The 14,767-nt window shown below is 41.5% G+C and overlaps 1 protein-coding gene across 4 annotated transcripts in view; it reads right to left on the reverse strand.

Annotated features, from left to right (window-relative positions):
* The window catches only part of irag2 (lymphoid-restricted membrane protein), a 156,201-nt gene that overhangs the window by 32,776 nt on the left and 108,658 nt on the right, over positions 1–14,767 (reverse strand). For all 4 annotated transcript variants that reach the window (XM_048610272.1, XM_048610271.1, XM_048610269.1 and 1 more), the window contains exons 22-28: positions 11,212–11,353; positions 5,807–5,933; positions 4,526–4,601; positions 2,241–2,287; positions 2,064–2,131; positions 924–1,055; positions 139–236 (exon numbers count right to left, since the gene is read on the reverse strand). In XM_048610272.1, the coding sequence (XP_048466229.1) occupies positions 139–236; positions 924–1,055; positions 2,064–2,131; positions 2,241–2,287; positions 4,526–4,601; positions 5,807–5,933; positions 11,212–11,353 (690 nt within the window). The remainder of the gene's footprint in view (positions 1–138; positions 237–923; positions 1,056–2,063; positions 2,132–2,240; positions 2,288–4,525; positions 4,602–5,806; positions 5,934–11,211; positions 11,354–14,767) is intronic.

A 14,767-nucleotide genomic window follows, 5' to 3' on the forward strand; every position in this document is an offset into this window, starting at 1 on the left:
CCGAAACGTCAGCCTTCCTGCTCCTATGATGCTGCTTGGCCTGCTGTATTCATTCAGCTCTGCACCTTGTTGTCTCAGATTCTCCAGCATCTGCAGTTCCTACTATCTCTGATCTCTATTCAGAGTATATTTTCATACCAAGTTAATTTTCACTTTGTTCCTGGACCCCACTCGATCTGTCTTGGAACTCTGGTGTTTGCAGGTGAGCAGGCTGCCATCTATAGGACCTGGGCCATCTGAGAAAACAGAATTTCAGACAATTCTTCACAAACAATCCAATCCTCAGCGCAAGTGAATACTATCATTTCTTCTTGCAGGATGAAACCTACAACTCAGTTCACACAAACTCAAGACTTTTGTGATTTGCACTTCAGTTAGTCCAATTGGGCACATTGAAATTCTCAATGGGTTTTAAAATAAATTAGCACTTTCTGTTAAATGCTACAATACGTTATTGAATTCACTGGCCATTAAGCAAAACGTGGCTCATGTTGGTATTTAGGATCAACACAAGATTCTGCCCTCTACGCTTCACACAATCATCGACATACCAAAAATTCAACAGGCTGGCACACAAAAGTGTTAAATTTGGAAATGCAACAAATTATCAGTAGTTTTGAAGAGTCATTGTTTCAGACTTGAAACATTAACTCTGTTCCTTTCTCCACAGATACTGCAAGACCTGTTGAGTTTCTCCAGCACTTTCTGCTTTTAACTCAAACTATCACCAACCCCAATTTCCCAGGCTATTAAAGGATTCTCAAATAAAGGAAAAACCAAGTTACTTCAGACATAGAAAACAATTTGCAGTAACTACAGCTCGAAATCTGTTGTTCAAAACACACTAAAGAAAAGCTAATAAACACAAGACATTAATTCTACTTACACAAACTATTATTTCACGCAAATAGAGAAGGACTTACCTGCTATGCTATCTCTAATTTTGCCATGCATATCAGCATTGTTTTCACTAACTGCATCAAGTGTTTTTACAGCTTCCTGAGGCTGCAAGCCGTTATCGGGTCGCTTTATGGAAGTACTTGAGGCACTGGACCCTGTTCGAAGCACAGAAATAGTAAACCTCATGTGAAAGGTGAGTTGATGTCACAGTCATAGAAATATACATCAAAGAAACAGACCCTTCGGTCCAACTTGTCCGAGCTGACTCGGTATCCTAGATAAATCTAGTCCCGTTTGCCAGCATTTGGCCCATATCCCTCTAATCCCTTCCTATTCATGTACCCATCCAGATGCCTTTTTAATGTTGTAATTGTACCAGCCTCCACCATTTCTTCTGGCAGGTCATTCCAGACACACACCACCCTCTGCAAGAAGAAGTTACCTCTTAGGTCCCTTTTATATCTTTCCCCCTCTCACCTTAAACCTACGTCCTCTAGTTTTGGACTCCTCCACCCCAGGGAAAATACTTTGTCTATTTACCCTATCCGTGCCCCTCATGATTTTATAAACGTCTATAAAAGGTCACCCCCCCGCCAACCTCTGATGCTCCATGGAAAATAGCCCCAGCCTATTCAGCCTCTCCCTATAGCTCAAGCCCTCCAACCCTGGCAACATCCTTGTAAATCTTTTCTGAACATTTTCTAGTTTTACAACATCCTTCCTATAGGAGGGAGACTAGAATTGCATGCAATATTCCAAAAGTGGCCTAACCATTGTCCTGCAGAGCTGCAACATGACCTCCCAACTTCTATTCTCAATGCACTGACCAATAAGGCAAGCATACCAAATGCCTTCCTCACTATCCTATCTACGTGTGAATCCAATTTCAAGGAGCGATGAACTTGCATTGCAAGGTCTCTTCGTTTACCAACAGTCCTCAGGATCTTACCATTAAGTGTATAAGTCTTGCCCTGATTTGCCTTTCAAAAATGCAGCACCTCATGTATCAAAATTAAACTCCATCTGCCACTCCTCGACCCATTGGCCCACTTGATCAAGATCCCATTGTGCTGAGGTATCCTTCTTCACTGTCCACTAGACGTCCAACTTTAATTTTCTTTTGAAACAAACATTAACAACCCAAATGCAAGGAATTTCCTTACCAGACATTGTGGAGATATCCACTGGGCCAGTACAAGTTAGGTCAGGCAGATTGTGGTCGAGGTCTTCACTAGAAAATGGTTTAGTTATAAAGGTTATTTCTGGGTGCTCAAGCAATGTATACATTTCACTGTAAAAACAAAACATTTAAGCACCATTAGGCAGAAAACAAATCTCACCTGGGTTGAAGCAGATCATGACTGTTCACTCCTTTGTCAGCTCCGACCTATAAAGAGAGCATTCACGCAAAATTTCAAGAATCCAAGTTTAATATTCAGTAATCTAATTTTTTCACATATTGATCGTATCCCTTGTTCTTTGTCTGGCAGTGAAGTAGGTGTAACAGCCCTGTGATGAGCACAAACAGCAAGAAGTGGCTCCTGATTTCAGCACAGTCTGTTTTGCCACAACCAAAAGCTGACTTTATCCTCATCTGAAAGTTACAGTTTCAAAGCTTAGAGGAAAGTAGACGACCATACAGCACTTCATAGCCGTTCTATCGTTCAATGTGGTCGTGGCTGATCTTCTGCCTCAACTCCAACTTCCTGCCCACTTGCCACGAACCCTCACTTCCCAAAGAGGGGACAAATCTGGCTCTCAATATATTCAACAGTGGACCATCCGAAACTATCTAGGCTGGAAAATTCAACCGTCTGAGTGAAGACATCATTCCATCTCAGTCCTAAATGATGAACCTACATTTCCCGAGACTATGTCCCAATGTTCTCAATTTGCCAGCAGGGGGAAACAGCTTCTCAGCATCCACTGCAATCAAACCTTTAGAATCTTGTATGTTAAAACATCTTTCTGAAGTTGAATAGACCCAAATTACCCTCAACAATAGAAGGCACCCTCTCAATACCGGAACCAATCTTCACTGTTCTCCGTGTAGGTTGTTCCTTGGGAAAGGAAATGAAAATTGTGCATTAAACTCCAGGGGTTGTCTTCCCAAAACCTTATATAACTGTATGAGAATTACTTATTCTGGCACTCCAATTCCCTAACAATCAATAAAGTGATGGATGGAGTCATCAACAGTGCTATCAAGCAGCGCCTGCTCAGCAATAACCTGCTCAGTGATGCCCAGTTTGGGTTCTGCCAGGCCACTCAGCTCCTGATCTCATTACAGCCTTGGTTCAAACATGGACAAAAGAGCTGAATTCCAGAGGTGAGGCGAGAATGACAGCCGTTGATATCAAGGCTGCATTTGACGAGTGTGGCATCAAGAACCCCTAACAAAACTGGACCCAAGGGCACAGCCTTAGAGTAAAGGGAAGACCTTTTAGAACGGAGATAAGGAGAAACTTCTTCAGCCAGAGAGTGGTGACTCTGGAATTCACTGCCACAGAAGGCTGTGGAGGCCAGGTCATTGAGTACATTTAAGACTGAGATAGACAGGTTCTTGATTATCAAGGGGATCAAGGGTTACAGGGAGAAAGCAAAATAAATGGGGTTGAGGAACTTATCAGCCATGATTGAATGGCGGAGCAGACTCGGTGGGCCGAATGGCCTAATTTCTGCTCCTGTGTGTTATGGTCTTATTAAAACAGGTTTCGTGAATATTGTTTAGAAGTTAAAACAGCACCTCACACACCCCAGATTTCCACGGGTTTCTAGATTACTGTAGCCGAAAAGAAAGACTTCCTCATTATTTCAAAGCCAAAGAGATAGTTCCAAACCTATGGTACCTGCTTCAAAGCATATATGCAGTTTGCCATCTCAGGAGCAGACTCCCTCTCTCTCTCTGCCTTTCATTCTGGAGTTTGTTTCTACAGTGTTTAAGATTCTGCAGGAGAAGCAAAGCTAAGTTGGCACAAACCAGTCCAACTTGATGGGGTGTTTTATGAATGGCTGAGTGAAAGCTGTCATTTGTTCCCTGCAGTTCATAATCTGACCCTTCCATTACTTGTATGGTTCTCATTTTCTATTTTAGGAACTTTTCCAGTCAGTTTTATTTCTGCTCACTCCACCAATTCCAAAAACACTGATTGCTTGCTCCCACAGTCAAGTGCTCATTCAATTATCCTTCAATTCACATATAACCATGAACAGGTCTCTCATTCCAGTTGGTCTCAGGTATTCCCGTCGGATCCTATTAGATGACATCGGATGTCATACAACGACGGACTTGGAAATCAATCCAGAAGCTGAAGGAAGGCTTCAAATCTCCAGCAGAATTGATACCCACCTCAACTATGAATGGGCATTAATACAAAAACAGAAATTGCTGCAGAAACTTAGCAGGGCTGACAGCATCAGTGGAAAGAGAAACAGTTAACGTTTCAGCTCTGGATTATCCAGCAATTTGTTTCATGTCCTTCTTCAGAATTGGACTCGAAACGTTATCTCGGTTTCTCTCTCCGAAAAGTACTGCCGGTCTTGGAGTTTCTCCAGCACACTATTTTTCTTGGATAATTCCAGCATCTGCAGTATTTGGTTTTTCCATTAGAGAAGATGTACAGACCTTGTTCAGATGCTCTCCGCTCGTTGCAGGAACAGAAATCTCTCCCTCGGTCCGCAGGGCTGTGTGTAACTTGCACCTGTCAGCGAATTAAAATGTCGATTATTTGCATCTTTTAATAAACAGTGTGCCCGGTGTTACTGCAGCAAGATCAGCAACATGTCAGAGCATTGAAGTGTTTCACAAGCTCAGAGCGTGAATAGGTTTCATTGTACAGTGCAAACAGGTTAACAAAGTGAGATGGAAATGAGCACAACCACAGAAAGGAGAAAACAAAATGCAGTTATTCATTTGTGTTCCTTCTGGTTTGCATTGTAAATCTGCTGCCTATTAAAAGGCATTATGCTGACTTCGAAGCTAGGATTTAAAAATAACTCCCTTGCTCGGCTGCAGGGTGTGTTGCTGGGTTGGAATGTGTAGTGACATGCCGCATGCTATAATGTATGTTCCACATGCGACTCCGACCTCAACGCCTCCCCAGAACACCTCTGGAGTGGATAGCTCCAAAGTGGCGTTCATAGCGTTCAAAAGGCAAATCGTGGGCTTCTGGTTTCTAAGGTGAGGGGAAATTGCACATAAGCCAAAGGGATCGACTTTACCTACACGGAGAAGCATACAAGGGTATGAAGAGGCACAGGGTACCAATTCTCATCCATGCTTGGGGGGCTACCATTTTGGGTGTGCACTGGTCAAACATGGGTCCAGTCCAAAATCTAGGTCTTAAGGCCATTCTCTGTATTTTCACCTGGCTGCTAGGCATATTTCCCATTTCCAATAAAAGCCTGGCCTTTCACCATTGTACAAAGCACTCAGATACCAGACATCTGTCTATCAGCAGTTTGCTGTGACAGATATATTATTCCAGCAGCAACCATTTATTATATTGTTGACAAGGAACTCCTGCTTTAATGCTTCCAATCAGTCAATGAAAATTGAATAACCGGAATCGGAAGTGCATCTATTATTTATTTACAGGGCTTGTGCCTTGATGCCAACCACAACATTTCTTGCTTGTCTTCAGTTCAGTCAGAAGGGGAGGGCTCATCCCGATTTCTCGAGCAGCCTCAGTTTGTGTGGGATATGGAGCTCCATCAATGTTGTGAGGAAAGACATCCCAGGATTTTGATCCAGTGACAATGAAGGAAGAGCAATGTCTTTCCAGGTGTCGATGTGGAGAGATTTACTGTATGATTTGTTTGCTTAATGATTTCCCAATCTCTGAAATAGCCAGAGTTTCAGTCTTAAGTGGCTCAATTAGGTTCAGTTGTGGTCTTGGTTGCTTACCTAGGCTGGATATCAAGGAGCTCATTTGTGGAAGCCATAAGCTTTTGCTGTTCTATGTTGTTGCAGTAAATGTTGAGGGAATTTTGGAAGGGAGGCACTGGATAAAAGTCCTCCAACAGTAAGGCATCTATCAAAGAAACACACGTCATTATCCCTACCTCTGAGCCAGGAAGCCTGGGTTCAAGTCCCACCTGCTCCAGAGTGTGTCATTACATCTCTGAACAGGTTGAGCAAAATAAATACATGTAAAATGTTACATTTTAAAATCAGTTAAAAATTGCAATTCCCAGAGTAACAGCATTTTCCACACAAAGTCACTTCTCCCTGGTGACCTCCAAAGTTGAGCACAGCAGTTCAGACATGGGAAGTTGATTCTCCTGTTGTCAAACACCTCTCGTAGTAGTGGTTTCCACCCTTGTTTTTGCTGAAAGCTACAAGGTCATTGAGATAAAGGTACCCCAAAACAATAACTAGTTAATGTTACAATGCTCAGACTTGTTTCACAAAGAATCAGGTTTACATGCATTTGGAGAAACAAGGACTAATTCGGGATGGTCAGTGTGGTTTTGTGGGAGGGAAATTGTTGTCTCACAAACTTGATTGAGTTTTTTGAGGAAGTAACCAAAGAGATTGAGGGCAGAGCAGCAGACATTGTCTACTTGGACTTTAGTAAAGCCTTTGACAAGGTTCTGCATGGTAGAATAATTAGCAAAGTTAGTTCACATGGGGTTCAGGGGGAGTTTGCCAATTGGATATAAAATTGGCTTGATGGTAGGTGAAAGAGGATGGTGGTGGAGGGTTGTTTCTCAGACTAGAGGCCTGTGACCATTGGTATTCTACAGGGATTGGTACTGGGTCCAATTTGTTTGTCATTTATATAAATAATTTGGATGAGATCATTAGAGGCATGGTTAGTAAGTTTGTGGATGACAACAAAATTGGTGGTATAATTGACAGTGAAGGAGGTTATTTAAGATTACAAAGAGATCTTGATCAATTGGGTCTATGGGTTGAGGAGTTGGCAGATGGAGTTTATTTTAAATGGATGCAAGTTATTGCATTTTGGTAAAACAAGGGCAGGGCTTATGTAGTTAGTGGTAGGACCCTGGGTATTGTTGCAGAATAGAGAGATCTAGGGGTTCAGGTACATGATTCTTTGAAATTTGCTTCACAGGTACATGGGGTGGTCAAGAAGACAGTTAGCACACTTGCCTTCATTGCTCAGGCATTTAAAGTATAGGAGTTGAGACATCATGTTGAGGTTGGACATGATATTGGCGAGACCTCTTCTGAAGTACTGTGTGTAGTTCTGGTCACCCTGCTATAGGAAGGATATTCCTAAATTGGAGAGGGCTCAGAAAAGATTTACAAAGATGTTGCTGGGAATGGAGGGTTTGAGTTATGAAAATAGGCTGAAACTTTCTCCCCTGGAGCATCGGAAGTTGAGGGGTGACCTTATAGAGGTTTGTAAAATCATGAGGGGCACAGATAAGGTGAATAGCAAAAGGTCTTTTCCCTAGGATGGGGGAGTTCAAACTTAGGGGATATTCATCAGGTAAGAGGAGTAAGTTTCAAAAAGCACTTGAGGGGCAACTTTTTTTAAAATCCAGAGAGAGTGGCTCATGTGCGGAATGAACTGCCAGAGGAAGTGGTGGATGCAAGTACAGTTAAAAATTTAAAAGACATTTGGACAAGTACATGAATAGGAAAGATTTGGAGGGATATGGGCCAAGTGGAGGCAGGTGGGACTAGTTTAGTTTGGGAACATGGTCAATGTGGACTAGTTGGACTGAAGTTTCCGTGCTCTATGACGCTATTACTCCATAGCAATGTTAGATTCAAAGTGAAGAGTTGTATTTCACCTATTGAGTTACTGAAATAATATAGAAGTCGTTTTTGATTATTTTCAGACTTCCTTCAATATTCAATTAGATCAGAATTGAAACCCTTTGCAATAGCTCATGCTTCAGCAATGGGGCAATGCGACAAATGCAAGATGAAGACAGCAGTCAGAAGGTTGCTCACCTCTGCTACAGGGTCTTAACTCAGTGTTATTGCAATTAAACAGCTCCTCCCTGAGAATTCTCCCTGCCTGGTCAATGTTTGTAATTACAGAATTGATTATTTTAAAGTTGAAAGTTTCCATTTTACTAGCCAATCCACACCTAACATCCTGCTCTGAAAACTCTGCTCAGGTTTTCACAAATTGCACCACAGCAATTGAAACAATCATTCTAAACAATTTTGTAAGTAAAACAACTCAACATTCTAAAGTATGTCAATTCATCCTATCTCCCAAAATTAAACGGACCCTCAAACAATTCCATATCTGATCAGAATCCACATCTTTGCCAAAATTTAAATGAGCTCTTTTTTGATCTTGAAAGTTTTTGAGACATTATTTCAGGCAAACAGACTAAAACAGTGGCAAAACATTACTTCTGCTCAACTTCAACAGCAGGGGTAATAATTACATCCAACAACTCACTGCTGAAACAGAATCAATAAAATTTTAATAGCCATAGATGAGACAGGTGGTAAATAAAAGAGATAAAACAGAAGGGTTTACAGCAAATGCAAGAGTGGAATTAAACTTGGTCATTCAGACTGGCAAACACATCAGCAACAATATGATGAACAGAAAAATCTCATTCTGTGTTATTATGGGATTCAAATAGTTTAAATTTGGGCTGGATGGCCTCCCTCTCCTTTGTAACTCTGGCTATAGGCAAGATGTTGTGAAACTTGAAAAGGTTAAGGAAAGATTTACAAGGATGTCGCCAGGGGTGGAAGAGTCTGTGCTATAGGAAGAGGCTGAATAGGCTGGGGCTATTTTCCTTGTAATGTTGGAGGCTGTGGGGTGACATTTGAGAGGTAAAATCATGAGGGGCATTGATAGGATGAATAGTCAAGGTCTTCTCCCCAGGGTAGGGGAGTCTAAAACAAGACGGCATAGGTTTAGTGTGAGAGGGGAAATATTTAAAAGGGACCCAACAGGCAACATTTTCACACAGAAGATGGTATGTATATGGAATGAGCTGCCAGAGGAAGTGGTGGAGGCTGGTACAATTACAATATTTAAAAGGCATCTGGGTGGGTACAAGAATAGGAAGGGCTTAGAGGAGCATGAGCTAAATGCTGGCAAATGGGACTAGATTAATTTGGAATATCTGGTCAGCGTGGATGAGTTCAACAGAAGGGTTTGTTTCCATGTTGTACGTCTCAATGATTCTATGACTTATACAAACAAGGTCCCTGCCAGGTCCCAACTTTCAAAACAGCCAAACCATCTTGAAACATGAAACCAGGACTAATTTGCATTTGCTGTCATGGAAGACAACAAAAAAAAAAAAGCTGCAAAATAGAGCAACTGGTCAACTCCAAACATCCAGTAAGGAACCTAACCATCATTACTTCCATTTTGCAAATTGCATAAGCAAATAGTAAAAATGTAAAAATAAATTGAATTTGCATTCATCTCAAGCCAATTAATGGATTTCAACAGAACATGGATAAAGGTATATGGCTTCGAAAACAATGGATTAGGTTTGTGAAGATTGAACGTAGAACATAAACAGTACGACATGGGCATAGGCCCTTCAGCCCACGTTTCTGTGCCGACCAAGATGCAATTCTAAACGAATTCCATCCGAGTGCACGTGGTCTATATCCCTCTGTTCACAAGTCTGTCTAAACAGGTCCTAAACATTGCTGTCACATTTGGTTCTACCACATCCCTTGGCAGCATGTTCTAGGCACCTATCGCTCAGTGTAAAAAAACAACTTTCCCCCTCTCACCTTATACCTTTTCCACCTGATATTTGACAATTCCACCCTGGTAAAGAGACTCGTACTGTCTACACCTCTCCTTTTTGTACACTTCTATCATGGTCGCCCCTCTGCCTCCATCGCTCTAGTGAAAACAATCCAGGTTTGTCCAAATCTCTCCATGTACCTATCACACTCCAATCCAGGCAACATCCTGGTAAACCTCTTTTGTAGCTACTCCAGAGCTTCCAGATCCTTCCTATACTATGGCAACCAGGACTGCACACAATACTCCAAATGTGGTCTGACCAAAGTCTTACACAGTTGCAACATGACCTGCCAACTTTTATATTCAATGATCTAACCAACTAAGGCAAGCATGCTGCCTTCTTTACCAGTTATCCACTTGTGTCTCCACTTTCAGGGAGACATGGACTTTCACCCCAAGATCTCTCTGTAAATCAATGCTCCTAAGGGTCCAGCCGTTTACAGTATACTTTCTTCTTGCATTTGACCTCCAAATATGCATCACCTCACACTTGTCACATTAAATGGAGATTCTGATTTTGTTTTAAATGACGTGTTAACGTTGGGCGATGAAACAGATGACTCAGCTGCTCTGGTGCAGTTTGCTTCAGTTGTCAAAATATGAGCGAGGTCTTCAGAGAGCAGATTGTTGGATGGGAATTGACCTGCAGCCACCTCAATGAAATCGTAGAATCACAGAACCCCTAAAGTGTGAAAGCAGGCCATTTGGCCCATTATGTCTACACTTACCCTCCAAAGAGAATCCCACCCAGACCCACCCATTCTTGTAACCTTGCATTTCCCTTGGCTAATCCGCCTGACCTGCACATCGCTGGATACTGTGGGTTAATTTAGCATGGCCAATCCACCTAACCTTCACATCTTTGGACAAATGGATGCTGAACTTTATTCAGCTTTGCAGTTATAGAGAGTTAACCAGGCAGAGCAATCCCTCAGTGAAGAGCAGTGTTTTAATATTACCTGCAACACTTATTAACTCATGTGCTGCAAGTCCCCTCATAACTTGCAAGGCCAAATCTGACTTCTTTGTCAAGAAATCAATCAATCAGTCTCAGCATTATAAAAAGGAGAATTCTCCAACTTAAAATATTCAGAACAGCTGATGACAATGACTGACAACCTCACATGACATTCTATTACAGTGCAGTGGGACTGCAGCATTGTAAAATACCAATAGCCAAGAGGATTGCAAACCTTTGGAATTTTCTACCACAGAGGTCTGTGGAAACACAATTTTTGAGTATATGTAAAGTACAGGTTGATACATTTCTGATTACAAATGGTTATGAGGATTGGGTGACTAGAAGGCATTGAAATGTTCAATCATCGAGGAGTGTGTTGAATGGTAGAGCAAGCTCAATGGGCTGAATGGACTACTCCAATTCCAGTATCCTTTCTCTTAATAACCAAAAATTTAGAATTTCTTCTGAAAAAGCAATTTGCAAATTGTATTCTATGGGCATATTAAACACAGACCAAATCATCACACAAAAATGGATGACAGTACAACAGGAAAGCAATTGGCTATTCATACTTTAAATGCTATGGGTTGCAACTGCAGTTTAAAGTCTGCTGTAGGAAATGCTTACCCAGCAGTGATGAGCAGGAGTATGGGGTTACAGAGTTAAGGAGCATCCATTGTCGAGTACATGGCAGTGAGTCTTGAGGAACTTGGTTCAGTTGCAAACTTTGGGGAATATCTATCCACAAGCCTTTGTAGCAACGTCTTGTCTGTTTGAAGATGAGAATGATGTCACTATTTGAAACATTTATTCAAACAGAATAAGCATCCTTCCCCCTCGGATTCTCACCAGCCATGGCAACAGCATCCTGGACACTGAGCAATTTAACACGGCCAATCCACGTAACCTGCACATCTTTGGACTGTGGGAGAAAATCAGAGCACCTGGAGGAAACACAGGGGGAGAACGTGCAAGCTCCACACAGACAGTCGCCCAAGGGTGGAGTCGAATTGGTGTCCCTGGCGCTGTGAGGTAGCAGTGCTAACCACTGAGCCACTGTGCTGCCATGTGGGGTCAGTTATCTGGGATTTCCTACTATTTCTGCAATGACTGCAATGATTTAGAGTAGGCTCAACACTACCAGTGCTTGTGTTAAGTACACGTCAATGATTCAACTGTATGCTGTTGTCAGGCATTAATTAGGGATTCATTTGTGGTGCCATGGTAATTGCCCTTCCTGTGGGCTGGAAGGTCCAGACTCAGTTTCACTGTCCATGAAGCTGTGTCATAACGTGTGAAGAGATGGATTAAAAGTCAATTAAATAGGAACAGGCTGAAACCAGCATTGTTGGAATTTGAGTGTAGAGCTCTGTAAATAAATGCCTATTAAAATGTATAAAGATTGAAGGATACAACCGGAGCCAATGGCAGGCTTTCTACAATAAAATCAAATTTAGATGGGCAATAAGTGAACCTTGCTGGAGAGGACCTTATCCAGAGAATGTGAACTTATTTCAGTTACTGTGCTTTATAATCAATACTTAAGGCAGACAAAGTTAGGCCAGACTAACTGATATCTTACCAGAAATCATAACATTATAGTTTAACTTGTTCACTGAACAAACGGGTCATAAAATGAACTTGATGTGCCAGTTTATAGCAGTTAAAATTTCTTAACAGGAGTGCAGAAGTAAAATATAATCGGGAGAGCATCTCTCTTTTTATTGCTTCATTCCACACAGATGCAAAGAAAGAACTGTTTGTGCTGGCACTCAAGAATATAGCCAATAAGCACTATATCCCCTCCACACACCATTATCAGTTTGCAGCTGTTAGATTCATCAAGTGTAATAACAAGCGCAAAAAACAAATTGTTAGCAGACACAGCAAAATCACATCTGCCTTTGAAACTCTGAACTAGCCTTTGTTCAGCAAAAAGGTTACTTTGACCATTTCTTCAGATTGTGCCATTTCCCAGAACTTTCAAATGTAATGACCTTCCCTAAAATGGCAATCACACTAAAATCAAGTGTGCAGAATGATCGGAGGCAATTGTGATTCAATTCTAAAGAGGATCCAAGGGTTTTCCCAATCTAGGCCAAACGCTGATGTAGCTCTTATTAAAACTATAGACAGAAATATGCTATAAATTTTCAAATTCTTGTTGAATGACAATGTTAATTGCGTGTGAATTTTAGTATCAATAAGAATGTGGTGGTGCATTCTGAGAGGAAGAAATAGAAAGGCACATACACCTTAGTGAGCAAAAGGGCTTAGATGAGCAATGCGATGTTGGGGCCAAAATTCACAAACCATTTGGATAAAAGAGAACTCAAGTATTGCTGCTCAAAAAAAAATAAAGACATTTGACCAAAGATTTTTGTCTTGCACTCATCAGGGCAATTCTCAACAACTATCAAAAGTAAAGGGAACACAACAACACTAAGTCAGCAGGTGGACTCTGGTTGAGGTTTTGCCGCATAGTAGGCACTAACTAATGATGACAAAGTTAACTTTCAAGTCTTGTTAATCCTTTTAAACTTCAAGTCGGGCAGGTTGGCATTCTGTTCTTAACAAAACAATGGGTGCACCAAACCAGACAGACCAAAGTGGGTACATGAAGGTGGCTCACCATCACTTTCCCCAAGGAAAACTAGGGATGGGTAGAAAATGCTGGTCCTACCAGTGATGCTCACATCCAATAAAAATGTTAGTGAAATTGCAAACCCAAAAATTTGGCAATACGCTAATCACTGCACAGTTTAGTGGCTTAACACCTGAATCTTCATTTTACTTTAAAAGAAAATGTGGATGTGTAAGGAAGTTAGCTGAAGTGGTACAAGGTTGAATGTTGTGTGAAAATAGCTCCTCAGCCTTAGAATTCTCCTGCCTAAAGAGAGAGAAGAAATTCACATCAGAAGAATTCACCTGAAAGGGCAAAGCATGAACCTGGATTTGGATCACACCTCTCGTAACCACAGGTGTATCACTTTGAAATTTCCAAATTTGGTCACTGATATGAAAAAAAAAAATCACAGCAACCAATTTGCATGCAGCAAACGGGATAATGGGCAACCGAATTATTTTTGTGATGTTGGTTTGGGGTAAATCTTGGCCAAAGATATTAGGAAGAACTCCCCTTCTCTTAATATGGTTCCATGGGATTTTTAAGTCCTTCAACAGCACCTTCCAAACATGAGACCTCTACCACCTGGAAGGAAAAAAAGGGTCACAGATACATGGGAACACACCACATGCAAGTTCCTCTCCAACCCACTCACCATACTGACTTGGAACTATATCGCTGGGTCAAAATCCTGGAGTTCCCTTCTTCGCAGCATTGTGGGTGTCCCTATTCCTGAAGGATTGCAGCAGTTCAAGGAGGGAGCTCACCACCACTTTTTCTTAGGACAATGGGCAATATTGCTAGCCTAGCCAGCGATATCCACACCCCATGAACAAATTAGAAGTCTCCACCCAACAGGATAAACAGGGGCTCAGTTTAACACCTCACCTAAAGGATGGCACCTCTGACACTGCAGGGCTCCCTCAGTAGCACACTGGAGTGTCAGGGTGGATTCTGTGCTCAACTCGGAGATGTGATTGGAACCAACAATTTTATGGATGACATTGTGTGTGTTACCCATGGTTAGCATCTAAAGTGAAAAGTCTGGCTGATGTGTCTGCACTTCACTATTTTGGTCAAGCTGTCTTTGCCCTGGTGGGTTGAGTGTTTCTGGAACGTTTCCTGTCATTTCGAATTTATACGCTTTTTGTAACATTTGCCCCTTTAATGCAGTGCCAGATCTCTCATTGGCCATTTTAAACTGCAATCAGCAGTTTCTGATGTGTCAGGCTGGGGAAGAAAGAGTTAAAAAGTAAAGATTGAAAATAAAACAGTAGAAAATGTTATAGCAGCCAGAACCCTTTAACAATAACTTTGAAATATTTCATGGTGTTAATTGTTGCTTAGGTTCAATTTTGCAACAACAGCTTGCATTCCAGGAAGTATCAAGCAACTATTTTTATATACCATTTCCTCATGAGTGACAACTTCTGATTTGAATATGGGAAACTGTTTGAACAAACAAGAGAAATATTTCCTATCTCCAAAGTACAAACTCACCCACTGATCTTTCATACTAAGGTGTAGAGCTGGATGAACACAGCAGGCCAAGCAGCA

The sequence above is a fragment of the Rhincodon typus genome, chromosome 22, assembly GCF_021869965.1.
Source record: "Rhincodon typus isolate 14 chromosome 22, sRhiTyp1.1, whole genome shotgun sequence".
NCBI classification, from domain to species: domain Eukaryota; kingdom Metazoa; phylum Chordata; class Chondrichthyes; order Orectolobiformes; family Rhincodontidae; genus Rhincodon; species Rhincodon typus.